At 46.8% G+C, this 27,734-nt stretch overlaps 1 protein-coding gene and 2 long non-coding RNA genes across 3 annotated transcripts; 1 reads left to right on the forward strand and 2 right to left on the reverse strand.

The window, feature by feature from the left end:
• Positions 1–93: 93 nt before the first annotated feature.
• On the reverse strand, positions 94–27,734 carry prorp (protein only RNase P catalytic subunit; the record flags this gene model as incomplete). Its single annotated transcript, XM_065025013.1, is given in 11 exon segments — positions 94–276; positions 554–686; positions 688–747; positions 944–1,089; positions 11,379–11,383; positions 12,117–12,228; positions 26,659–26,791; positions 26,954–26,993; positions 27,116–27,600; positions 27,602–27,671; positions 27,674–27,734. Coding segments are annotated over 11 exon segments (1,377 nt in total), but the record flags the coding sequence as incomplete, so codon positions are not given.
• Positions 16,396–19,034, forward strand: LOC115139013 (uncharacterized). The gene is made up of 2 exons (XR_010465218.1): positions 16,396–17,077; positions 17,197–19,034. It is a non-coding gene; the product is annotated as an uncharacterized LOC115139013 (long non-coding RNA).
• On the reverse strand, positions 19,719–20,630 carry LOC135574191 (uncharacterized). Its single transcript, XR_010465219.1, has 2 exons — positions 20,493–20,630; positions 19,719–20,195 (listed from the first exon to the last, which is right to left on the reverse strand). It is a non-coding gene; the product is annotated as an uncharacterized LOC135574191 (long non-coding RNA).

The raw sequence follows: 27,734 nt of genomic DNA on the forward strand, positions 1-27,734 counted from the left end.
TGGTTTGATGAATGCTTATATATATATATATAATCTAGGACTCAAAGTGATTGAGTCTTTCTTTTATTATTTTTTCACGTTTTATCGTTTCATTAAGGAACACTGTATTTTACAGTTTGTGAAGATCAAACCGAAGCAGGTGCCTTATTTTGCCCTGGTGAGACAAAGACACTTCTGGGGAACTAAATAAGTATATCTCTCTGCCCCATTCTCATCACAGTGGATGTGACAGGAGCCTCCATTTGTCTGGACAATGGTGTCATAACTTGATATCCTCTGAAAAAAAAGTAACAGAACACCACAAGAATTATAATAACCTCAAACACACACATGCCATGCATTTATTTCTTTGGGGCTCCGAGTGGCACAGCAGTCTAAGGCACTGCATCTCAGTGCTAGAGACATAACTACAGACACCCTGGTTCAAATCCTGGCTGTATCCCTGTGCGATAGGGCGGCGCACAACGTTAATTTTAGGTCCCCATATAGACAACATGCATTTATGCATTGATTTGTAATAAATAAGCAAGCTCCATCTCCCTTTTACTTTCACCTGGAATCATACACTCTTTCCCAGAGTGTAACTGCTCAGCACCATCTAGTGCCCGCACTGCCACTTGAAGAAGAGGCGTCGAGTAGCACCATCGGGCAGGCAGGCCTTGTGGTCCCGCATCAGGTCCCAGCTCAAAGTTACAGTGGTTCCCAGAGTGCAGTGTGGCATACAGCAGGAAAGGGTCATCCTCAGAACTGTCAAACAACCAGAGGTGTCAAGATCCAAACAAACCCAAAGAATACACAATGTATTGCACACAAATACACAGAGTGGACAAAACATTGAGAACACCTTTCTAATACTGCGTTGCCTAATATGATCCTCCAGAAAGCTTTGGTTTGTAAAGACATAGGACTGAGTTTGTAAGACAGAGTATACAGCTGAACTCACATGTCAGTGAAGAAGCAGTGGGCCTTCTGCTGGACCAGGCTCATGTCATGTCTGTTCCAGCTGCGTGAGGGCCGTTGCATGTGCTTCCTCCACAGGACCAGAATGACCAGGCCCTGTCGCTCCAGCTCTGACACCACCACCAGGAGCTGCATGTAAACACAAAGACATTTAGCCATCATCACTTATGTCACACCACGGTCCTTTTAATTAGGCACCAAACAGAACACAATGTATTTAAAAGGACTACTCATTTCTTTGCACATTTTAACAAAATGTTTGTTGCATGCCAGCCTTAATAAACATTATTTTGCTTTTAGAAGATCAACAAAGGTTAGCCAATATAATGCATTGCATTTAGGGTGAACATTCTCTGTCAATGTAAGATTTTTATGAATTAAAGAACAATGCATTTTCCCATTGGGATGAATACTCAGTCCGTCATGTGTTACCTTCATTCACTTTCTCTGTGGGGAATTTCCCTGGTTGAGTCTGAGACAATTGACACATATATATATTTTTTTACCTTTATTTAACTATGCAGGTCAGTTAAGAACAAATTCTTATTTACGATGACGGCCTACATCAGCTATAGATAAATTAATTATCTCAATGCTTAACCATTGTTTTGGCTTTTTTTGGTATTAACTATTGGTTTACTCAGGTAGGGTTGCAAAAATCCAGTAACTTTCCCAAATTTCCCTGGTTTTCCAGAAAACCCGATTGGAGTTCCTGGACAACCCTACTCAGAGGTGATGATGATGCGAGTTCTTTTCTACAGGATATTGCATATTTTCCACTTTTGACAAAAAAAAAGGGAAATTAAAAAGCTGATTTCAATCTTTATATTACTTTGCTATCAATTTGCACCTGTTTGACTGAGATAAAAAAAATTTTTTGTCTCATTCATCTCATCTCCTCTGCAACTTATTCCTAGGTTCCTTGCTGCAAATGAGAATTGCTGCAAATGAGAATATGTTCAGTCAACATACCTGGTGAAATAAGGGTTAAATAAAGAGGACCTGTGCAAACACCATGCCATTATTTAGCACTTTTTAAAAAGATCACACCTAGGGCCGTGGCAGTCACGAAATTTTGTCCGCTGGTTATTGTCATGCAAAAGTGAATTAACATAAACATGTTTAGTATCTCTAGGCCTCCACACATACAATCGGCATACAAGTGTAAGGTTCTGCTTTTCTTTTCTTAGTCAACTTTGTGTTCTGGAACGTAGTTCTGTCTTTCATTTTTGTTCATTGATTTCACCTGTGTTCGTTTCTCACCTGGTCTCATCAGCTCCCTAATTAGTTCAGTTCTTTATGTTTGAATGGTTGTGAGGTATTGTTTGTTTTTGACTTCCTACCTGTGTATGACCATTGCCTGCGACCACGTTCCTGCCTTCCGTGAAGGCTTAATGAACATCTGCCGTGCTCTGTGTGTGAATCTACACCTTTTTCTCCCTGAGTATTCATTACAACAAGCTGGTGATGCACGCCTTTGGAACATCTACATTTATGTCGAATAAATCAATTGAATATACACCATGACAATAAATCCATTATTTATTTTAGGCAGGTCTAATGAAACATGACATGAATAAAATGTATTTCAGAAGAACAGAATATGTTTTGGCCTACTGTATGTTGTCTGGCCATACGTCATGGCATAGGCTGAAGGCTTGTACATTTAACAATCAGTGGAGGATCCTCATAAGAGGAAAGGGAGGACCATCCTCTTCAGTGAATTTCCTAAAAAATAAAAAATAATTTTTATACTGAACTAAAATATAAACTCAACATGTAAAGTGTTGGTCCTATTTTTCATGAGCTGAAATAAGAAATCCCTGAAATTATGCATACACACAAAAAGCTAATTTTGAGCACAAATTTCTTTACATTCCTGTTAGTGACATATCAAGAAGCTGATTAAACAACATGATCATTACACAGGTGCACTTTGTGCTGGCGATAATAAAAGGCCACTCTAAAATGTGCAGTTTTTACTCTAAAATGTCTCAAGATTTGAGGGAGCGTGCAATTAGCATGCTGGCTGCACATTAGCATGATGTTAGCATGCTGACTGTCCACCAGAACTGTTGCCAGAGAATTTAATGTTAATTCCTCTAATATAAGCCACCTCCAATGTTGTTTTCGAGAATTTGGCAGTAGGTCCAACCTGCCTCACAATTGCAGACCACGTGTAACCATGCCAGCCCAGGACCTCCACATCCGGCTTCTTCACATTTGGGATCGTCTGAGACCAGCCACCCAAACAACTGATGAAACTAAGGAGTATTTCTGTCTGTAATGAAGCCTTTTTGAGGGGAAAAACAAATTCTAATTGGCAGGGTCTGGCTCCCCAGTGAGTAGGTAGGCATATGCCTTCCCAGGCAACACCCATGGCTGCACCCCTGCCCAGTCATGTGAAATTAGGGCCTCATGAATTTATTTAAATTGACTGATTTCCTTATATCAAATCAAATCAAAGTTTATTTGTCACGTGCGCCGAATACAACAGGTGTAGACCTTACAGTGAAATGCTTACTTACAGGCCCTAACCAACAGTGGAATTTTAAAGTAAAAAATAGGTATTAGGTGAACAATAGATTAGTAAAGAAATAAAAAACAACAGTAAAAAGACAGTGAAAAATAACTGTGGCGAGGCTATAACAGTAGCGAGGCTATATACAGGCACCAGGTAGTCTGGCTAATTGATGTAGTATGTACATGTAAGTATGGTTAAAGTGACTATGCATATATGATAAACAGAGAGTAGCAGTAGCATAAAAGAGGGGTTGGGGGGTGGTGGGTGGTGGGACACAATGCAAATAGTCTGGGTAGCCAATGTGCGGGGGCACTGGTTAGTCGGGCTAATTGAGGTAGTATGTACATGAATGTATTGTCAATTTCTAAGTCGCTCTGGATAAGAGCGTCTGCAAAATGACTTAAATGTAAATGTAATGTAAATGTTAAAGTGATATGCATATATGCTAAACAGAGTGTAGTAGCAGCGTAAAAGAGGGGTTGAGGGGGCACAATGCAAATAGACCTGGTAGCCATTTGATGACCAGTTCAGGCGTCTTATGGCTTGGGGGTAAAAGCTGTTGAGAAGCCTTTTGGTCCTAGACTTGGTGCTCCGGTACCGCTTGCCGTGCGGTAGTAGAGAGAACAGTCTATGACTGGGGTGGCTGGGATCTTTGACAATTTTTAGGGCCTTCCTTTGACACCACCTGGTGTAGAGGTCCTGGTTGGCAGGCAGCTTAGCCCCAGTGTAGTATTGGAATGGCACTATCCTCTGTAGTGCCTTGCGGTCAGTGGCCGAGCAGTTGCCGTACCAGGCAGTGATGCAACCAGTCAAGATACTCTCGATGTTGCAGCTGTAGAACCTTTTGAGGATTTGAGGACCCATGCCAAATCTTTTTAGTTTCCTGAGGGGGAAAAGGCTTTGTCGTGCCCTATTCACGACTGTCTTGGTGTGTTTAATGGTTTATTGTCTTGGTGACCAATCTAGTTTGTTGGTGATGTGGACACCAAGGAACTTGAAGCTCTCAACCTGCTCCACTACAGCCCCATCGATGAGAATGGGGGCGTACTCGGTCCTCCTTTTCATGTAGTCCTCAATCATCTCCTTAGTCTTGGTTACGTTGAGGGATAGGTTGTTATTCTGGCACCACCCGGCCAGGTCTCTGACCTCCTCCCAATAGGCTGTCTCTTCATTGTCGGTGATCAGGCCTGCCACTGTTGTGTCTTCTGCAAACTTAATGATGGCGTTGGAGTCGTGCCTGGCCACACAGTCGTGGGTGAACAGGGAGTACAGGAGGGGACTGAGCACGCACCCCTGGGGGCTCCAGTGTTGAGGATAAGCATGGCAGATATGATGCTACCTACCCTCACCAAATGGGGGCAGCCCGTCAGGAAGTCCAGGATCCAGTTGCAGAGGGAGGTGAATAGTCCCAGGGTCCTTAGCTTAGTGATGAGCTTTGAGGGTACTATGGTGTTGAATGCTGAGCTGTAGTCAATGAATAGTATTCTCACATAGGTGTTCCTTTTGTCCAGGTGGGAAAGGGCAGTGTGGAGTGCAATAGAAATTGCATCATCTGTGGATCTGTTTGGGCGGTATGCAAATTGGAGTGGGTCTATGGTTTCTGGGATAATGTTGTTTATGTGAGCCATTACCAGCCTTCGGAAGCACTTCATGGCTACAGAAGTGAGTGCTATGTGTCTGTAGTCATTCAGGCAGGTTGCCTTAGTGTTCTTGGGCACAGGGACTATGGTGGTCTGCTTTAAACATGTTGGTATTTCAGACTCAATCAGGGACATGTTGAAAATGTCAGTAAAGACACCTGCCAGTTGGTCCGCACATGACCGGAGCACACATCCTGTTAATCAGTCTATCCCTGCGGCCTTGTGAATGTTGACCTGTTTAAAAGTCTTACTCACATCGGCTACGGAGAGCGGGATCACACAGTCATCCAGAACAGCTGATGCTCTCATGCATGCCTCAGTGTTGCTTGCTTCGAAGCGAGCATAGAAGTGATTTAGCTCATCTGGTTGGCTTGTGTCACTGGGCAGCTCTCGTGGCTGTGCTTCCCTTTATAGTCTGTAATAGTTTGCAAGCCCTGCCACATAAGACGAGTGTCAGAGCCGGTCTAGTAAGATTCAATCTTCGCCCAGTATTGGTGCTTTGCCTGTTTGATGGTTCGTCGGAGGGCATAGCAGGATTTCTTATAAGCTTCCAAGTTAGAGTCCCGCACCTTGAAAGCGGCAGCTCTACCCTTTCGCTCAGTGTGAATGTTGCCTGTAATCCATGGCTTCTGTTTGGCGTATGTACGTACAGTCACTGTGGGGACAATGTCCTCGATGCACTTATTGATAAAGCCAGTGACTGAAGTGGTGTACTCCTCAATTCAATCAGAGGAATCCCAAAACATGTTCCAGTTTGTGATAGCAAAACAGTCCTGTAGTTTAGCATCTGCTTCATCTGACCACTTTTTTATAGACCAAGTCACTGGTGCTTCCTGCTTTAATATTTGCTTGTAAGCAGGTATCAGGAGGATAGAATTGTGGTCCGATTTTTTTATATTTTACCCCGTTTTCTACCCAATTTTGTGGTATCCAATTGTTTTTTAGTAGCTACTATCTTGTCTAAAATCGCTACAACTCCCGTACGGGCTCGGGAGAGACGAAGGTTTAAAGTCATGGGTCCTCCGATACACAACCCAACCAAGCCGCACTGCTTCTTAACACAGCGCGCACCGGAGGAGGAAGGAAGGAAACACTGTGCACCTGGCAACCTTGGTTAGTGCGCACTGCGCCCGGCCCGCCACAGGAGTCACTGGTGCACGATGAGACAAGGACATCCATACCGGCCAAGCCCTCCCTAACCTGGACAACGCTAGGCCAATTGTGCGTCGACCCACGGACCTCCTGGTCGCAGCCGGTTACGACAGAGCCTGGTCGCGAACCCAGAGTCTCTGGTGGCACAGCTGGCGCTGCAGTACAGCGCCCTTAACCACTGCGCCACCCGGGAGTGATTTAAAAGTTATTTAAGTTTCCCTGCATTAAAGTCGCCGGCCACTTGGAGCACTGCCTCTGGGTGCTCAATTTCCTGTTTGCTTATTTCCTTATAAGTGCAGTCTAAGTGTGGTCTTAGTGCCAGCATCCATCTGTGGTGGTAAATAAACAGAATATCCATGTCATCATTCAGTCACGATTCCGTGAAACATAAGATGTTACAGTTTTTGATATCCCATTGGTAGGATATTCGTGATCGTACTTCGTCTAATTTATTGTCCAATGATTGTACATTGATGAGTAATACTGACGGTAATGGCAGCGTTCCCACTCGCCTTCTGCGGATCCTTACGAGGCACCCCGCTCTGTGTCCTCTGTACCTGCATCTCTTTCTCTTGCCAATAACGGGGATGTTGGCCTTGTCGGATGTTAGCAGTATATCCTGTTCGTCCTGCTTGTTGAAGAAAAATCTTTGTCTAATCCGAGGTGAGTGATTGCTGTCCTGATATGCAGAAGCCCTTTTTTGCTATAAGATACGGTGGCAGAAACATTATGTACAAAATAAGTTACAAATAACCCGAAAACCCCACATAATAGCACAGTTGGTTAGGCACCCGTAAAACTGCTGCCATTTCTTCCAAGGACATTTATATGAACTGTAACTCAGTAAAATCGTTTAAATTGTTGCATGTTGTGTTTATATTTTTGTTCAGTATAAATAAAACTATACTAAATATATTGAAGTCACCAAATAATTGATTTTAAAAAACTGTTTTGCAATTGTCCACAGTTGCCTCAGCCATTATTCTGTAGGGGAGCTCCATGGTGTTGCCGGAGGACAGCTAGTTTCCGTTCTCCTCTGGTCACATTGACTTCAATACAAAACCTAGGAGGCTTATGGTTCTCACCCCCTTCCATAGACTTACACAGAAATTATGACAACTTCCGGAGGACATCCTCCAACCTATCAGAGCTCTTGCAGCATAAACTGACATTTCGTCCACCAAATCAAAGGATCAGAGAATTAATCTAGTACTGAAATCATAAGCTTTGGTCACTGGAACTCTTCCAAGTCAAGGTAAGCATTTGGTTTTATTAATGTATTGCCACTGGGGCCGGCCAGTGTAACTGCTAATCTGATTGCTGCATGTACACTGTACTGCATGATTTTAGCGGGTTTATTAGTAGTTTTAGTTGACTATGATGTGACAACGATGTAGGCTGTGTGTAGCGGTTAGCGGTCATGATATGAAGTTTTGGCTTGGAAAGGTTTTTTCATCTGGTCACAGACAGCTGATGTGTTGTGCAAGTGAAGGGAAAAGGTGAGGAGGAGACTGAATAGATAGTTGCGAGAAGTAATTATATATAGGTCTACAGCGAGCAAAGTGATCATGCTGTTTTTATGTGGCTGCTATGAAAGTGAACTGTTAGCGTGTGATTAGGGGTGTATTCATTCCACCTATTCTGTTGAACCTTCACCTCACTAAAACCCCAGGTTCGATCCTAGGCTGTGTCACAACCGGCTGTGACCGGGGGTCCGATAGGGCGGTGCACAATTGGCCCAGCTTCACCTGGGTTAGGGAAGGGTTTGGATGGGCACCTGCAGGCTGGCTTCGGTCGTCAGTTGGACGGTGTCTCCTCCGACACATTGGTGCGGCTGACTACTGGGTTAAGTGGGCAGGTGTTAAGAAGTGCGGTTTGGCGGGTCATGTTTTGGAGGACTCGACCTTCGCTACACCCGAGCCCGTTGGGGAGTTGCAGCGATGAGACAAGATCGTAATTGGATCGCAATTGGATATCACAAAATTGGGGAGAAAAAGGGTGTAAACTAAAAATAATAAATAAAAGAATAATGATGTTCAATGCTGCAAAAATGTTTTGATACCCTTTCCCAGATCTGTGCCTCGACACAATCCTGTCTCGGAGCTCTGCGGACAATTCCTTCGACCTTATGGCTTGGTTTTTGCTCTGACATGCACTGTCAACTGTGGGACCTTGCATAGACAGGTGTGTGCCTATCCAAATCATGTCGAATCAATTTAATTTACCCCAGGTGGACTCCAATCAAGTTGTAGAAACATCTCAAGGATGATCAATGGAAACAGGATGCACCTTTTCTCAATTTCAAGTCTCATAGCAAATGGTCTGAATACTTATGTAAATAAGGTATTTCAGTTTTTATTTTTAATACATTTGCTAAATTTTCTAAAAGCCTGTTTTTGCTTTGTCATTATGGGGTATTGTGTGTAGATTGATGAGGGGAAAAAATTATGTAATACATTTTAGAATAAGGCTGTAACGTAACAAAATGTGGAAAAAGTCAAAGGGTATGAAACATTTCTGAATTTACTCAGTCTATCATTACTTTAGGCCTATGTATAAGGTCTAATATGCATATGGGTGTTTGGAATTAATCATCACCTCTGAAAGTGCTGTCCATTTCATTGCACTTTCTTGGCATTCTCTCAACCAGCTTCACAAGTTAGTCACCTGGAATGCATTTCAATTAACAGGTGTGCCTCGTTAAAAGTTAATTTGTGGAATTTCTTTCCTTCTTAATGCATTTGAGCCAATCAGTTGTGTTGTGACAAGGTAGGGCTGGTATATAGAAGATAGCCCTATTTGGTGAAAGACCAATCTCATATTATGGCAAGAACAGCTCAAATAGACAAAGAGAAATGAGTCAATCATTACTTGAAAGACATAAAAGTCAGTCAATACGGAAAATTTCCAGAATTTCAAAAACCAAGCACTATGCACTATGCACTATGCACTATCAAGCACTATGATGATGAAACTGGCTCTCGTGAGGACCATCACAGGAAAGGAAGACCCAGAGTTACGTCTGCTGCAGAGTTACGTCTGCTCACTAGAGTTACCAGCCGCGGAAATTGCAGCCCAAATAAATGCTTCACAGAGTTCAATTAACAGACACATCTCAACATCAACTGTTCAGAGGAGACTGTGTGAATTAGGCCTTCATGGTAGAATTGCTAAAAAGAAACCACTACTAAAGGACACCAATAATAAGAAGAGACTTGCTTGGGCCAAGAAACACGAGCAATGGACATTAGTTTGGTGGAAAGCTGTCCTTTGGTCTGATTAGTCCAAATTTGAGATTTTTGGTTCCAATCGCCGTGTCTTTGTGAGATGCAGAGGAGGTGAACAGATGATCTCCGCATGTTTGATTCCCACCATGAAGCTTGGAGGAGGAGGTGTGATGGTGTGATAGAGATACGCCATCCCATCTGTTTTGAGCTTAGTGGGACTATCATTTGTTTTTCAACAGGACAATGACCCAACACACCTCTAGGCTGTGTAAGGGCTATTTGACCAAGAAGGAGAGTGATGGAGTGCTGCATCAGGTGACCTGGCCTCCACAATCACCTGACCTCAACCCAATTGACATGGTTTGGGATGAGTTGGACCACAGAGTGAAGGACAAGCAGCCAACAAGGGCTCAGAATATGTGGGAACTCCTTCAGAACTGTTGGAAAAGCATTCCAGGTGAAGCTGGTTGAGAGAATGCCAAGAGTGTGCAAAGCTGTCATCAAGGCAAAAGGTGGCTACTTTGAAAAATATAAAATATATATAAAATATACTTTTTGGGTTACTACATGATTCCATATGTGTTATTTCATAGTTTTGGTGTCTTCACTATTATTCTACAATGTAGAAAATAGTACAAATAATGAAAAACCCTTGAATGAGTAGGTGTGTCCAAACTTTTGACTGGAACTGGAAGTGTTTGATGTGATTATCGATTGCGTTTGCATTGATGTCAGAGTGGTTAGAGGGACAATAGAGCCCTTAGTACCAGGCCATTAGGACCTGGTGATCGTTAGCGAGTTGAGTACTACTAATGCATGTCCAGAGTGCATAAAAGGAGATTACCATGATTCAACGGTCACTTAGAATTTTTACTGGGGTCATGACTCAGGACTGCAGGTGTTGCAGTAATTTGGTCACCGCAACAGCCCTAATCACACCCTGTTCTCTTTCTGTCCACTCTAGATGAGGAAGTGTTGACCTGGGAACAGCCGGTGGGTGTGGCTGTGTTCTGCTAACTCATCATGGGGGAAGTGAGCTTGGAGCAGCAGGTGTAAGGTTTACCAAGTAAAGCGTGAGACAAGAGCCATGAACCTTTAGCTGTAACCTGAAGTAATTTATATTTCCCACCTCATTGTTGTATCCGTTTTAGTTTCTCATTCGAAAAAAATCAACACAGAATAATTATTTAATTACGCAATGATTTCCATATTAAAAGTCATTGCTTATTGCAAATATCTGTTAATAGTAGATTCATGGTTTTACACACACAAAAAACTCCTAAATGTCTAGTTGTCCGATGTGGTTGATGCTGCAGACGTGTGGGTTGGGGAGATGTGGCCTTTAGCTCATAACTGGGATGGAAGTTTACCCCACACACACACTTGAAATACTGATGTTAGTCATGTGAGAACCGGAGAGGAAACCCCCTCAATAAGGCATCAGGGTCTGTAGGTGTGCTGAAACAATACTCTCTGTGCTGCGATTATACTAACACAGACCTCTTATACATTTACATTTAAGTCATTTAGCAGACGCTCTTATCCAGAGCATGTATTATTTATTTATTTATTTGAAAGCAGGGGATTAATATATACTCTATGCAGTCAGTGACCTGAGGCCACAGCCCCTCCTGCTCACTTCACCTGTCAGAGAAACAATAATGCCACACAGTTGTGGGGAGTTGGAGGGAGGAAAAGGAATGTCATTATTCACACTGTGTGGTCAGACTGCGGTGACTGAGGGTTCTGCTTACAGATAGAAACCCACAGAGTATGGTCAGGCTATGAACAAATGTATACCCATCTTTCCCACAGGATCCAATCTAAACAACAGCCTCCCACATCACATTGCAGCTGTGACAATGCCATCTCCACTGTGTCTCAAGTGGGGGAAGACTGGCATTACAACTAAGTCACTTCAATGCAATTCAAGACGTTCCCTTTCAGGATATTTGTATTTGGCTCTATCCGAGGGGTCTATCCGAGGGGGAGGCAGGTAGCCTAATGGTTAGATAGATGATGATGACTGATGCTCGACCACTCAAGTAGTAGGAAATCCAGATTAAGGAAATCCACCCATTGCATTGGGAGATCGCTTTTTGAGTGACATGGACTGTGGTTTGCTTAGTTTGGAAGACAGAGGAAGAGTAACAGTGAGTGAGCATGAACCTAAACACACTAACATGAGCTGTTGCCTTGCCAACTGGAAATGGTAACACCAGCTGTGGGTGTTCATTATGTTCTAATAGCTACTGTAGAGAGGGCAGGGAAGGAGAGAGAAGGGCAGGAGAAGGCATGGAAGGAGAGGGCTGGGCAGGGCACTGCACGGCAGGAGAGGGCAGGGCTGGGACGTGGAGATTCCATCAGGTGCAGTGTAATTGCACTGCAGAAGCCACATCAATAACACATCTCAACCTTATGTGTCAGATCTTATGGTCAGATCAACAGTGCCAACCTAGGCTCGGAACATTTCGTACCATCTTGCTCAGATTGTTGCTCCATTGAGTTTGGCAGGTCGCTGCCTTAAGAAAATAGACAAGGCCTTTGCCTTAACTCATGACAATTATATATTCTGGATTCACACCGCCAGATATGAGAGATCTGGCAGAGCACTCGCCAGCTGCGACTGGTTCCCTTTGATGCCCATGTTGGCAACTTTGAAACCATCTATGACCATGTCAAAGGCCGGCTTCCACTTGACAAAGTTCTTGAAGCTCTCCAGCTCCTAGGAGAGGGAGAAACATTTGGTTACCAAAGCTACTGGTTTAAATATTTGGTGAAATGCTTTCTGCTTCCATTTTAAATGTTTGTGCATGTCAAGTGCATATCATATGTAATATTGACATTTTTATGATGCATTTCAATGTCTCACAGCTATCAAATATCTAAATCTTAGGTGAAATATAAAGGGGGTGGGGGGATTCACATGCTGGAACAATATCACTTCATGACAAAAACAGACTTGAAAGTTACAAGCACCAGCTCACGTTGCATGCCTGACTGTACACAACAAGGATGACTTTTAGTAACAGGGCAAGACTTGTTCAATATTTACTGAACTTGACAGCCAGACCTTCCCTTTTTTTGTCATGTTTTTCTTTTCTTGTTTCCATTTCAATGGGAACCTGGACTAGCTCCAGATATGAGTCTGGCAGTACACAGTACAGTGGGGGAATTTCTGGCTGGACCACATGCCAACTCCAGGCCACACCTCTACATGTCTGTCTATCATGTACATTGCACACTGTATGTATGCATAGGTCTCTCGTGTTGCTGTCACTGCTGCATTGGAAATAGAGATCCATTTACATTTCATTGGTAGGAGGTTGGTAAATACTGGTCATACATGTCTAAATCTAAAGTTTTTTGCTGAACTAAAATGTTTCTTAAAAAAGGATTTCATCACGTATATGCAAATATGTTCCTCATGTTTCCAGAGAATGCAACGAGACTGACCAACTGCAGCCTACACACAGGAGATTACAGTAGGACACTGCAGAGTCCATTCATTGTTCAACCAATCATGTTGTGTAAGTGTCTATTATACAATACTGTAGCCATGGGAACAGGCCACTACTTTCACTTCTTTGTCTCCACGATGCAAATAGCCTGAGAAATCCCCACCACACCCCAACACAAACCTCAAAGTCCACCAGAACAACAGTACTGTATACCCTTGCAAAATACTAACCATTCTTCAAGTAGGCTCCAACTGCTTGATTGTACTGTACCTTTGAGAATAAGAAATGCAGATAATAATTCTAAAAAGAATTGTAGATTATTTGACTAAAGCTAGTAACTTGTCCCTTGTAGTGTCAGCTGTGTGAGTTGTGTCAGTTGCTCTGTCTAGTGGTGTCAATTTTTTTACATTTTCCATTTGGTTTACATTTTTTATATTATGCACTTCGAGATTATTCTGTATAATAAAAAGCACTTTGCAAATGTAATAAATTATTATTATTATTATTACTTTTATTATTAACAGCATTGCAGTGAGACATCTGTATAGAATGGTAAGGGGAAGAATATTTGGGGAATCCCTCTTTTGTGCAGAAGGGAGAAGGTTCTGAAATAAATTACATTCAGAAGTCAAGAAATGTTCAGGCCCTGTTTCAGGCCATTTTGCACTTTGGGTTTCATCCCTCTTTTATATATGGTGCTTTAATAAATTCAGTAGTTCTAAACCTGCGAGCGACTGCCCCCTGCCTGCTCCTCTCTACACTTGTGACAGAATGACCGACCCAAGAGAACAGGAAGCAGCAGGACATCCTGATCTCTCCGCTACAGGAACGAAGTTCCACTACCACGACTCGTGCCTGGAGCACCTCAAGACTGCCATGGACGAGGTGCTCCAGACTGTACGCCAGCTGCAGGCTTAAACCACCACCTTCCCAGCTCCCTGCGGTCGTTCCAGCCACCCCACCACCATCTACCCGGTCTGATTAGAAACCTCCACCTGCACCTCCCGGAGCGGTTTCACGGCACCCCAGCTCACTGTAGGGGTTTTCACCTGCAGTGTGACCTCCACCTTGCCTGTCATGCTGGGACGGCCTCCGAGAGGGACAAGGTGGCAATGGTGATGTCGACAGGCCGGAATCTGGAATGGGCACAAGCTGTTTGGGAGAGGGACGGTCCAGAAGTGCAGTCCTATGAGCGCTTCACCCAACTCTTCCGTGACGTTTTCGACCACCCTACAGAGGTCCGATGGGGAGGTGAGCATCTCCTCCGTCTACTCCAGGGGTCCAGGAGAGTGTCTGAGTACGCTCTGGATTTCCGGACGGTGGCTGCGCCCACTGGTGACCAGGCCCTGTTGACGGTTTCCCGCAGTGGGCTACAGGCGGATGTCCAGACCGAGCTGTCCTGTTCCGATGAGGACCTTATGCTGGACCAGCTCATCGCCATTGCCATCCGCCTGGATAATCTCCTGCGTGCCCGTTGTCGCCCATCCCGGGGGTTCCTTCTCTCTGTCCACCCAGCCCGTTCTCCTTCCTGTCACCTTCCCGGACTATCCTGACCCCCCACTGACTCTTGCCCTGGTGGACTCATGTTCTGCAAGCAATTTCCTAGACCAATCAGAGGCCTTATCATTACACATTCCTCTAGTCCCTTTACAACCTCCTATCCCAGTCCTTGCCCTAGACAACTGTCCCCTAGGAACAGGACTGGTGTGCCAGACCATGATTCCCATTTCCCTCACAGTTGCCACAACCACCATGAACCCATAATTTTCCTCATCTTAGACTCTCCTGTACACCCCGTAGTTTTAGGTTTCCCCTGGTTACAGTTGCATAACCCCAGGATATTGTGGACAGAGAGGAGGTTGTTGAGTTGGTCGTAGGAGTGTCAGGGGAGGTGTCTATCTGTGCCACCTCTGTGGAAAGTCCGGACCAGGCCACCCACGTCCCTATCCCGGAGGAATACTGGGACCTACAGGTGGCTTTTTTGAAGACTTCTGCCATGTGCCCCTCTCTCCACCCTCCTGAAGGGAGGTCCACAACAGCTGCGCTGGACTGAGGCCAACAAAGCCTTCCGTGCGCTCAAGAAACGTTTTACGAATGCACCTGTTCTGGTTCATCCTGATCCGTCTGTGCCCTTCATCGTGGAAGCGGACGCCTCAGAAGTTGGAGTAGGAACTCTTCCCTCCCAATGCACTGGATCGCTGTCTAAATTCCATCTATGCTCCTTCTACTCACGGAAGCTGTCTCCTGCAGAGCGAAATTACGACGTGGGGGATCGTGAGTTGCTGGCCATCAAGAAGTCACTGAAAACATGGTGGCACTGGCTGGAGGGTGCGCAAACACATTCCTGGTTTGGATGGACCACCGGAACCTAGAGTATATTCGAGCAGTGAAGAGGCTGAACCCGTGTCAGGCCAGATGGGCCCTATTCTTCGCCAGGTTTGACTTTTATTTTTTTATTTTTTTATTTCACCTTTATTTAACCAGGTAGGCTAGTTGAGAACAAGTTCTCATTTACAACTATGACCTGGCCAAGATAAAGCAAATCAGTGCGACACAAACAACAACACAGAGTTACACATGGAATAAACAAACATGCAGTCAATAATACAATAGAAACGCCTATATACAGTGTGTGCAAATGAGGTCGGATAAGGGAGGTAAGGCAATAAATAGGCCATAGTGGCAAAATAATTACAATATAGCAATTAAACACAGGAGTGACAGATGTGCAGAAGATGAATGTGCAAGTAGAGATACAGGGGTGCAAAGGAGCAAAATAAATAAATAACAGTATGGGGATGAGGTAGTTGGATGGGCTATGTACAGGTGCAGTGATCTGTGAGCTGCTCTGACAGCTGGTGCTTAAAGTTAGTGAGGGAGACATGAGTCTCCAGATTCAGTGATTTTTTGGTTGGTTTTGCCATTCGTTCCAGTCATTGGCAGCAGAGAACTGGAAGGAAAGGCGGTCAAACGAGGAATAGGCTTTGGGGGTGACTAGTGAAATATACCTGCTGGAGCGTGTGCTACAGGTGGGTGCTGCTATGGTGACCAGTGAGCTGAGATAATGCGGGGCTTTACCTAGCAAAGACTTATAGATGACCTGGAGCCAGTGGGTTTGACTTTACCCTCTCCTAGCGGCCGGGATCTAAGAACATCAAGGCCAATACGTTGTCCCGCACACACGCACACACACACACGCACGCCTGCACGCACACACACACGCACGCACGCACACACACACACACACACGCACACATGCACACACGCACACACGCACACACACACACACACGCACGCCTGCACGCACACACGCACGCACGCACACACACACACACACACACACACACACACACACACACACATACACACAAACAGAGCAGGCAGGGACTTTCCAGGGTCACTCATGTGAGAGCCTATTGAGGGCTGAAATGTGAAACTCTTTTGTGCAGCTTACAACTACAGTTCCCCCGTCCCGCGTTGTGGCTCCTGCTGTGTGGACGTGGACATCCGTTAAGCCCTGCGACAGGAGCCCTCACCTGCCCACTGTCCCGAGGGGAGTACCTACATGCCCTCTGATGTGCGGGACTGTCTCCTCGCCTGGGCACACACAGCACCTGTGTCGGGGCATCTGGGTATAGCCTGTACTATCGAGTGTCTCTCCTCCAAGTACTGGTGGCCCACCTTGGCTCAGGGGTTTACATCTATTCATGCTCCACCTGCGCAGAGAGCAAGACACCGAGATGCCTCCCCTATGGCAAACTCCACCTGCTGCCGGTTCCCCAACGAACCTGGTCCCATCTCTCCGTGGACTTTGTCACAGACCGTCCCCCCTCGGAGGGCACACCACCATCCTGGTCGTTGTGGACCGGTTTTCCAAAGCCTGTCGTTTGATTCCTCTGCCTATTCTCCCTACGGACATGCAGACCGTGGAGGATCTCTTCTCTCATGTCTTCCGGCACTACGAGATTCCGGGGGACATTGTGTCTGACCGTGTGGTCCTCAGTTCACCTCCCATGTCTGGAAGGCCTTCATCGAACGACTGGGTGTCACGGTCAGCCTCACCTCTGGGTACCGTCCCCAATCAAATGGGCAGGTGGAAAGGTCAGGAACTGGGTAGGTACCTTCGTAGTTACTGTCAGGACCGGCCGGGGAAGTGGGCTGCGTTTCTGCCTTGGGCAGATCATGCACAAAACTCCCTCTGTCACTCCTCCACTAACCTCACACCCTTTCAGTGTGTTCTAGGCCATCAGCCGGCCCTGGCACCCTGGCACTGGAGTCAGATAGAGGCTCCTGCGGTGGACGAATTGGTTCCAGCGCGCCGAGGAGGTATGGAACACAGCGCACACCCATCTCCAGCACGTCGTCAATTACCGTCTCTCACCCTCATTTCATGTATGTCCCTTGGCAAGTGCTGGACTCCACGACGCACCTCCCCCTCCCTTGGACGGCGAGGGGGCCCACGGCGTAGCCTGTCCGCAGCCTGTTGGACTCACGGCGTTGTGAGGGGTCTCTCCAGTACCTGGTCGACTGGGAGGGGTACGGTCCCGAAGAGCGGTGCTGGGTTTCGGCGCGGGACGTCCTAGACCGGTCTCTCATTCGGGACTTCCACAGGCGTCGGGCTGATTGACCTCCCCCTCCTGTCCAGCTCAGGCGTTCAGCATCGCTGGCTTTCTAGTTGCTGCCGAACCTGCTACTGGCAAACGCCATTCACTCGTCAATCCCGGACTTGTCACGTCATCATTACACACACCTGGCTCCAATTCCCACTCCATCACTGTATATATATTGGACACTGTGCTATCTAACCTCCAAACGAGGTTAGATAGCCTCCAAACGAGCTTCAATGCCATACAACACTCCTTCCGTGGCCTCCAACTGCTCTTAAACGCTAGTAAAACCAAATGCATGCTTTTCAACCGATCGCTGCCTGCACCCGCATGCCCGACTAGCATCACCACACTGGATGGTTCCGACATTGAATATGTGGACACCTATAAGTACCTAGGTGTCTGGCTAGACTGCAAACTCTCCTTCCAGACCCATATCAAACATCTCCAATCGAAAATCAAATCAAGAGTCGGCTTTCTATTCCGCAACAAAGCCTCCTTCACTCACGCTGCCAAGCTTACCCTAGTAAAACTGACTATCCTACCGATCCTCGACTTCGGCGATGTCATCTACAAAATTGCTTCCAACACTCTACTCAGCAAACTGGATGCAGTTTATCACAGTGCCATCCGTTTTGTCACTAAAGCACCTTATACTACCCACCACTGCGACTTGTATGCTCTAGTCGGCTGGCCCTCGCTACATATTCGTCGCCAGACCCACTGGCTCCAGGTCATCTACAAGGCCATGCTAGGTAAAGCTCCGCCTTATCTCAGTTCACTGGTCACGATGGCAACACCCATCCGTAGCACGCGCTCCAGCAGGTGTATCTCACTGATCATCCCTAAAGCCAACACCTCATTCGGCCGCCTTTCGTTCCAGTACTCTGCTGCCTGTGCCTGGAACGAATTGCAAAAATCGCTGAAGTTGGAGACTTTTATCTCCCTCACCAACTTCAAACATCTGCTATCTGAGCAACTAACCGATCGCTGCAGCTGTACATAATCTATTGGTAAACAGCCCACCCATTTTCACCTACCTCATCCCCACAGTTTTTATTTATTTACTTTTCTGCTCTTTTGCACACCAATATCTCTACCTGTACATGATCATCTGATCATTTATCACTCCAGTGTTAATCTGCAATATTGTAATTATTCGCCTACCTCCTCATGCCTTTTGCACACATTGTATATAGTATAAAGAGTCCCCCTTTTTTTCTACTGTGTTATTGACTTGTTAATTGTTTACTCCATGTGTAACTCTGTGTTGTCTATTCACACTGCTATGCTTTATCTTGGCCAGGTCGCAGTTGCAAATGAGAACTTGTTCTCAACTAGCCTGCTTGTTTTCCTGAGAGGAATCTCTTCTACTATTTCTTGAGTACTTTATTATTTTGCACTTTGGGTTTTGTCCCGCTTTTATATATGTTGCTTTAATAAATTCAGTAGTTCTAAACCTGTGACTGCCTCCTGCCTGCTCCTCTCTACACTTGTGACAAGTAGGAAGAGATTCTTTCACATTTGGCTCTTCATTGTTCTTGCACAATTAAGTTATCAATGTGGAAAAGGGACAGACGTCTGAGAAACAATTTTATCAACAAGATACAATGTCTAAAAGCACTGAGGAGCCTACATATTAAATGCATTAGGCTACACAGTGACATTCCACAACTATTCTACAAAAATCTCCCAACCTCCCCAACCTCCCAAAACAAAAGGCGGGCCTGCTGGTAAATAAAGCCCGACCAATCAGCCTAAAATGAACACAGGTGAAACCAATAAACAGAAAGGGGGAAAAGGGATCAGTGGCAGCTAGTAGGCCGGTGACGACGACCGCCGAGCGCCACCCGAACAGGAAGAGGAGCCACCTTCGGTAGGAGTCGTGACACCACCCATGTCTGTGATCTAATTACGTCTAGTCTAAAGCAAAATAAACCGGTTGTTTAAGTTCTATGGCTGGGTCTATATTCTAAAAAGCCCTGTCAACTTGTTTCAAAATGTTACCAGAAACTCTTTCTTGTCAGTGTAAGATTATTTTGTGTTTATGCTATGCCTTTACCTCTAAAAGTATTGATTGGGACAGAAAGAGAAATCTGCTAATACAAAGCTGTATTGTGAATCCTAGACAAAAATTATGCAGATGCTTTTCAATTGGTTCTGAATGCATTGTTATTCAAATCAAATCAAATCAAATGTATTTATATAGCCCTTCGTACATCAGCTGATATCTCAAAGTGCTGTACAGAAACCCAGCCTAAAACCCCAAACAGCAAGCAATGCAGGTGTTGAAGCACGTTGAATAGGAAAAACTCCCTAGAAAGGCCAAAACCTAGGAAGAAACCTAGAGAGGAACTAGGCTATGAGGGGTGGCCAGTCCTCTTCTGGCTGTGCCAGGTGGAGATTATAACAGACCATGGCCAAGATGTTCAAATGTTCATAAATGACCAGCATGGTCAAATAATAGGTCTGGGACAGGTAGCACGTCCGGTGTACAGGTCAGGATTCCATAGCCGCAGATAGAACAGTTGAAACTGGAGCAGCAGCACGGCCAGGTGGATTGGGGACAGCAAGGAGTCATCAGGCCAGGTAGTCCTGAAGCATGGCCCTAGTGCTCAGGTCCTCTGAGAGAGAGAAAGAAAGAGAGAAAGAGAGAATTAGAGAGAGCATACTTAAATTCCCACAGGACACCGGATAAGACAGGAGAAGTACTCCAGATATAACAAACTGACCCTAGCCCCCCGAGACATAAACTACTGCAGCATAAATACTGGAGGCTGAGACAGGAGGGGTCAGGAGACACTGTGGCCCCATCCGATGATACCCCCGGACAGGGCCAAACAGGAAAGATATAACCCCACCCACTTTACCAAAGCATAGCCCCCACACCACTAGAGGGATATCTTCAACCACCAACTTACCATCCTAAGACAAGGCCGAGTATAGCCCACTGTTTCATGCGACAGACTTAACAAAAGTTGAACCTTGAAAAGAAAACACTGATGCTGCATAGGAGCATGCAAGGAGCAACGCTCCAGCGCCAGGACTGAAGGCGTTAGTTTTCAGTGCCCCACAGTGGTTTCACTACATAAACTACTCACTCATGTAGACATGGGGGGTTAGAGTCCACCCACAAACACATGCATACGCACACACACACACACACACACACACACACACACACGCACACACGCACACACACACACACACACACGCACGCCTGCACGCACACACACACGCACGCACGCACACACGCACACACGCACACACGCACACACACACACACACACACGCACGCCTGCACGCACACACGCACGCCTGCACGCACACACGCACGCACGCACACACACACACACACACACACACACACACACACACACACACACACACACATACACACAAACAGAGCAGGCAGGGACTTTCCAGGGTCACTCATGTGAGAGCCTATTGAGGGCTGAAATGTGAAACTCTTTTGTGCAGCTTACAACTACAGTGGTCTAAAAACTGTCCAAGCTACGCCCAGAAATAAACATGTCACAAAAAGCTAGTGTTACCTAAAGCAACAGAGAAGGATTACAGCTCAAAACAGGGATTTAACTGACATGCAGCAGCAGCGAATTGCATTTCCGAATTGCATAATAGCTTATTACTTTATTATACAATATGCATATCTTTATCAATACTGAAGATGCCAATTGCATGCTCGCTCTAAACTTGAGACATACGTGGCATTGTGTTGTGTGACAAAACTGCACATTTTAGAGTGGTGCAGGCCTACCTGCAGGCTCTGTTGCCCCGGCTGTAGGAGGGCACAGAGGAGCTCCTCTGGGAAGCGATGGAGGTGTCTCGCCTGCTTTCCCTGCTCTTGAGGGATGTGGCCCGCGTCAACGGATGGGCCATGGCGCAGGTGGTTACCTCCCAGCACCATCTCTGGCTGGCCCAATCCGGTCTGCCAGCAGCTCTCCAGAGCACATTTGCCACTCTCCCAATCCCCCCAGGGCGGACGCTTGGCCCAGGAGTTGATGACATTCTGGAGCGGACGGATAAGGTTCATAGGGACCGGGAGACGCTGAGACAGTTCATGCCGCCTCCTCAGTCCGGGTCCAAGGCAGACAGACCATCGCCACCCACATGCACCCGAACGATAGTGGGGTCCCTCTCCTGCCCCATCGCCTCATGCCGAGGGACGACAGCAGGGAGGGGCACAGCATGCGGTGGAGCAACAACCTGTCAACCGTCACCACCGCAGGGACGTACCTGGGGAACCCAGGCGCTCAGGGCACCAGAGGAGAGGCGGGCTACGGCAGGACCTCTGACACACCCTTCCCCGGCCTCGGCCGCTTCTCCCGGTCTCAAAGGGCAAAGTGGGGGGAGGGTGTGGAGTCCCACTGGGTGTTGTCAACAATGCTCGAGGGGTACCGACTCCAATTCCGGTGCCGGCCCTCATCCTTCAGGGGCCTTTGTGTCACCGCGGTGGCCAACCTCCTGAAGAAAACCCTGCTGCTGGAGATCTCCTCACTCCTGGACAAGCGTGCCATCCGCAGGATCGAGACATCAGAACGGCTAGGTGGGTTCTACTCCACCTAATGTGTGCTCCCAAAAAGAGACGGAGGATTTCGACCGATTCTGGACCTCCGAAACCTCAATGCGTACTTCCATGTTCCTGTTCACCCAGCTCATTGGCAGTACCTCCGATTCGCTTTCGAAGGGACAGCTAACAAATTCATGGTTCTTCCGTTCGGCCTCTCCTTGGCACACGCACTTTCACAAAGTGCATGGACGCTGTCCTGGCACCTCTCCCGTCCTGAGGATTGTTTATCCTCAATTACCTGAATGATTAGCTGATTTGTGCCCTGACCAGGACCTAGATCCTGTCAGACAGAGACATGCTCCTGACCCACATCGCAGGCTGGGTTTGGCGCCCACCCAGAGGATGGCCTTCATTGGCATGGAACTGGACTCAGTTCTCATAAGAGCACGCATGCCCACCAGAAGGGTTCAGGCGATCTTAACTTGTGTCGACCACTTTCGGCAGGAGCGGGTGGTATCCGCCCTGACCTGCCAACTCCTGTTGGGCTTGCTGACGGCGGCCTCGTTGCTGATTCCCCTGGGCCTGCTCCATCTCCGGCCTCTTCAACGGTTGTTCAACTCCCACCAGCCGCACCCGAAGCACCACCGTCACCGCCAGCTGTGGGTGACCGCACTGTTCCTCAAAGCATTGTTGAGGTGGCGCTGTCACTCCTTTCTCTCAGGTGGGTTGGAGATGCTGAGGATATGCTGCCGGGAGCTGGTCAGCACAGACGCCTCCCAGATCGGCTGGGGGGATGTGACCAAGGGCAGGTAAGCCAGCGGCTGTTGGCTACCCCCTTGGAGCAGCAGGCACATTAATACACTAGAGCTCCGAGATGTACTGCTGGTCCTGTGGTCTTTCCTTCCACATCTGAAGGGAAGACATGTCCTGGTGAGAACAGACAACACCACAGTGGTGGTTTCAATCAACCATCAGGGTGGACTGAGGTCCCACCACCTCCATCTTATGTCACGGGAGCTCCTTCTCTGGTCTCAGGGACATCTAGTGTCTCTACGCTCAGCGCACATACCTGGCATCCTGAATGTAGCTGTGGATATGTTCTCGAGGGAGGGCCCGCCACCATGGGACTGGAGTTGCACCTGTGGGACAAGTTCGGGAAGTCGCAGGTGGACCCATTTGCCTCCCTGGACAATGCACACTGCCTCCTGTGGTACTCCATGTCAGAGCCACCAGGGCCTCTGGGCTTGGATGCTCTGGCTCATGATTGGCCAGGGATGGAGCTTTACGCATTCCCCCCTTTTCCCCTGATCCAGGCTGTGCTGGACAGGACCAGGATGGTGGAGCATCGTCTGCTGCTGGTGGCCCCATACTGTCCCAGACGATCCTGGTTCAGCCTTCTCCTTGCCCTGTTGACTGGGACACATTGGCAACTGCCCCTGAGACCCAACCTGCTGTTGCGGCTGGGGGAACTCTGTGGCATTCAAGACTACACCGCCTCAGTCTGTGGGCCTGGCCGCTAAACAGCACCAATGGTCCATGTTAGGACTAGAGGAGGGCGTAATGAACACCATGCAGAGTACAAGGGCACCTGCTACAACCGCGCATACCAGTTGCACTGGCGGTTATTATGCTCTTGGTGCACTGGTATTGAGGTTGTGCCCGAGTCATGCGGGGTGCAGTATGTCCTCCAATACCTGCAGTTTCCCTTGAATGAGGGCTTGGCAACCTCTACACTGAGAGGGTATTTGGCCGCTATATCTGCCTGCCATGTGGGGTGGATGGACAGGCCAGTGGGGCAACATCCCTTGGTCTCCAGGTTTATGAAGGCTGTTCGTCGCCTGCATCCAGCTTTGACCCACTCAATGGCGAGCTGGGATCTGGATGTTGTCTATGCAGCTTTGGCAAAGCTGCCATGAACCGTTGGAGTCTGCCTCCCTGAAACACCTCTATATGAAGGTGGCTTTCTTGGTAGCGATTACTTCCATGTAGAGGGTGGGTGAGCTCCATACTCTTTCAGTAAGTTCTGAGTGCTACCGGAAGGACCCCGGTGGGAGGAGTATATCTCTCCGCCTCAACCCTTCATTCCTCCCGAAGGTTCTGTCAGACAAACATGTGAACATCCCTTTAATCCTGTCTGCTTACAACCCCCCGGCAGTGGCGGGGGAGCCTGGGCCTCCCTCCGGCATGCTGTGCCCTGTGCGGGCACTGGCTGCCTATATGGAGCGGACACGGTCAGTGAGAACAACAGACCAGCTCTTTGTCTGCTATGGTGAGAGAGTCCTGGGGGCTGGGGTATCAAAGCAGAGGCTCTCTCACTGGATCATAGACATGATTATGCCAGCATACCGTCTGGCTGGAAGGCCAGTGCTGGGATCTGAGGTGGCACATTCAACACAAGGTGTGGCTGCGTCCTGGGCTCTACTGAGAGGAGTGCCCCTCACTGATATCTGTGCTGCGGCCAGCTGGGCTTCCTCTTGCAACTTTTCTAGGTACTATTGGGTAAATGTGGCACCTCCCTCTGCGGTTGGTTCAGCGGTCCTGAGCGGCGTCTCCCCTTCCAGGGACTGTGCCGTGGCCCCCCTTCCACATTGACGGCCCCTGTGTCTCGATCCCTCGCTGGGACTTCGCTGCAGGCTGGCCAGGTCCCTCTAGCACCGACTAAATCTGCTACGGGTATAGCAATATATTGCCTTGATCCAATATAGTGAAACATAACGAAGGTTACGTATGTAGCCACAGTTATGTGAGCCATATGAATCACTCTAATCCTCTAACGTGCTAGAGGCACCTCAAAAATGATGTCGAGAACATGTGTCATGGCCATGGGGTCTATATATAGGGGCGGACCACAGCCGTGACACAGGTGTACACAGGAGTAAATCTGTAAATCCTCACTTCGGATTTATCCCTCCGCTGTGGATTAATACCAATATATTGGAGTGATCCATAGACAGTGGGGCAAAAAAGTATTTAGTCAGCCACCAATTGTGCAAGTTCTCCCACTTAAAAAGATGAGAGAGGCCTGTAATTTTCATCATAGGTACACTTCAACTATGACAGACAAAATGAGAAAAAAAATTCCAGAAAATCACATTGTAGGATTTTTAATGAATTTATTTGCAAATTATAAATAAGTCCATACAGAAATGGTTAGTCGAGATCGGTGTGGAAGAACTTGACTTGCCTGCACAGAGCCCTGACCTCAACCCCATCGATGAATTGGAATTGAATTGGAAGGCTGTTATAGCAGCCAAAGGGGGACCAACTCCATATTAATGACCATGATTTTTGAAGATGTTCGATGAGCAGCTGTCCACATACTTTTGGTAATGTAGTGTATCTGTACAAAAAGGAGTTCCCATGCTCCCATTAAGACAAAACAGAATTAACAAGGTGTTTCCCCCACAGTATTCTGTAGGTTATATTGTGTATAAAGGCTTTCACACATCGCAATGAATGTGTATCTAGCGTTCGTCTGCCGATCGTTCAGTGCGCTGTGTTTGGCTGCCAACATTTTCACAAAATTCTATATGTAAAATCGGGTGGGCAAATTACGTTCAGAGGTGCTAAGTACTCTCAGACTGTAAATGCTATTGTTGTGTCTGAGCCCTAAGGAGCATTAGGAACATAAGATAAGACTCAGTCTCAAAGAATTGTATGTTTCCTCCCATGCGTCTGAAGATTTCTTATTGATGAAACATAAATGGCCACATATAGGAACAGTGATAAATGGAGGTAAGCTAGATACTGTACAAATATTTTGACCTGAGAAGAGCCTAAAAGCAGCTATCATCAAACACTGCATTTAGACAGACGGAAGAATTCGGATATTGACCAGCCTTTGCTAGTGTCTGCAATGTGTGGCTGGACTGAGCTGACTGACTATGAGCGGGCTCAGTGGGGGATGCATAGAGAGACACAGGGAGCTAAATGTGATGCAACTGGAAATCCCCATCATCTCATCTAATTGTGAAACATGCTTGATTCTTTGGAGGACATCTTGCTATTTAATCAGTAGACACCCAGCTCATACAAGAGGCCCCCATGCAGCAAATGATCTTGTCTAATTCAGGAATGAGATAAATCGTTACACTACAGCAAACTCTAAGACTAAAGCAAGATCAGCCCTGAACAACACTGTATCATGCAGCTGATTAGTTTGACCAATACTTTTAAAATGTTTTTTAAAATGTTTGCCCAAACATCCAGCACCAAAGGAATAGTTCAATGCAAAATCAAAAATGTGCAAATCTCACTGCATGCATCTGGAGAAATGCAGGAGAAATCTGCAGTTGCTTGACAATGCAACCCTTTGCCATTAAATTCACATCGTGCAGACTTGATTTAATATGACACTAGCACCATCTACTGGCCATTGTATCTGTCTACTTTTACATGATGTGTTTGTTCAACCAAATGTACTCAAAAGGATCAGCTGATAAAAAAAACATAAAGCTGACCTGTAGTGCAGACAGTTTGCATCATGTTTTTGGAGACTATCAGTGTGGTGATAGACAAGAGGGAGACAAATAAGAAAGAAAAAGAGGTTCCCAAACCTCTGGAGTGGTCTCATTTAAGACATCTCTGCCTTGGATCACATCCCCCATAACCCTGTCCTTGAGCTGGGCGTACTCCTCCTGACTCTGTGTGATGAATTTCAGCTCTGCCTGACAGCTCAGACATAATCCCCTGGTTACAGGGGGTAAAGAGGCCAGAAGTAAAAAATGAATTCAATTTTCCAGCCATCTAGATTTATTTAGAAGTATAGAAGTAGCCTATGAAGTGCTGATTAAAAATCTGAATTCATTAGGTCTATTGGTTTAATGAAGAGGAGAATGTTTATGTCGTTACCTGGGGTCTGCGGTGGACCAGCTTCCACTCCACTTCTGGTCTAGAAGATTGGCAGAAGAGAGGAAGATATCATCATCAAACTAAAATAGGCACAACCCATGCTTTGTCCCAATACTATTGTGTGATTGTAGGCCTATTCAGTAACCTATACTCAGGACTTACCTCTCAAACCAAGCTTTGATATCTTTATCCAGAGTATCCATAGGATAGGTTGTCTGATAGGTTGTCTGGTTGTCTCTATGTGAAGCAGGATGGACTGCAGCCCGTCCCCGTGGCCCCGATGAGAGAGGCCACACTGGAATAGGGCCTGCCATGTCTCCTGGTTGGGAATGAGGCCCTTCTCCATCAGTTCGGCATACAGGGCCCCGGCAGTGGCACAGTCACCATGCAGTACTGCCCCCATGATGGCATCGCCATACTTACGCGGTGATGGCCCTCTTGATGGGTGTGATAGCGCCTCCTTCCAGCGTTCTGATCAGCTGAAGTCCTTTATGAGCAGGCTAGAGGCCCTGGTGTCTAACGTAATGATCTGGCTCCTCATGATGTCATACATGTTAAACACCTCCAAGTGGTGACCACTGCCGACACACAGGGTGAGGTATTGAAGAAGCAGCTCGTAAGACAGTGTCCCGGTGTCCATGGTAACACAGGGACTTGGCCACGCTAATGTCTGTCCCATCGGCCAGCATTGATGCCATCATCGTCAAATCGATGGGGGGTTCGGTGAAGTCAATTTGAGTCTCTCCCATTCTGAGGCAGTGAGAGGGTGGTCTGGGGGTTC

Source organism: Oncorhynchus nerka, linkage group LG12, assembly GCF_034236695.1.
Source record: "Oncorhynchus nerka isolate Pitt River linkage group LG12, Oner_Uvic_2.0, whole genome shotgun sequence".
In the NCBI taxonomy this organism is placed as follows: Eukaryota; Metazoa; Chordata; class Actinopteri; order Salmoniformes; family Salmonidae; genus Oncorhynchus; species Oncorhynchus nerka.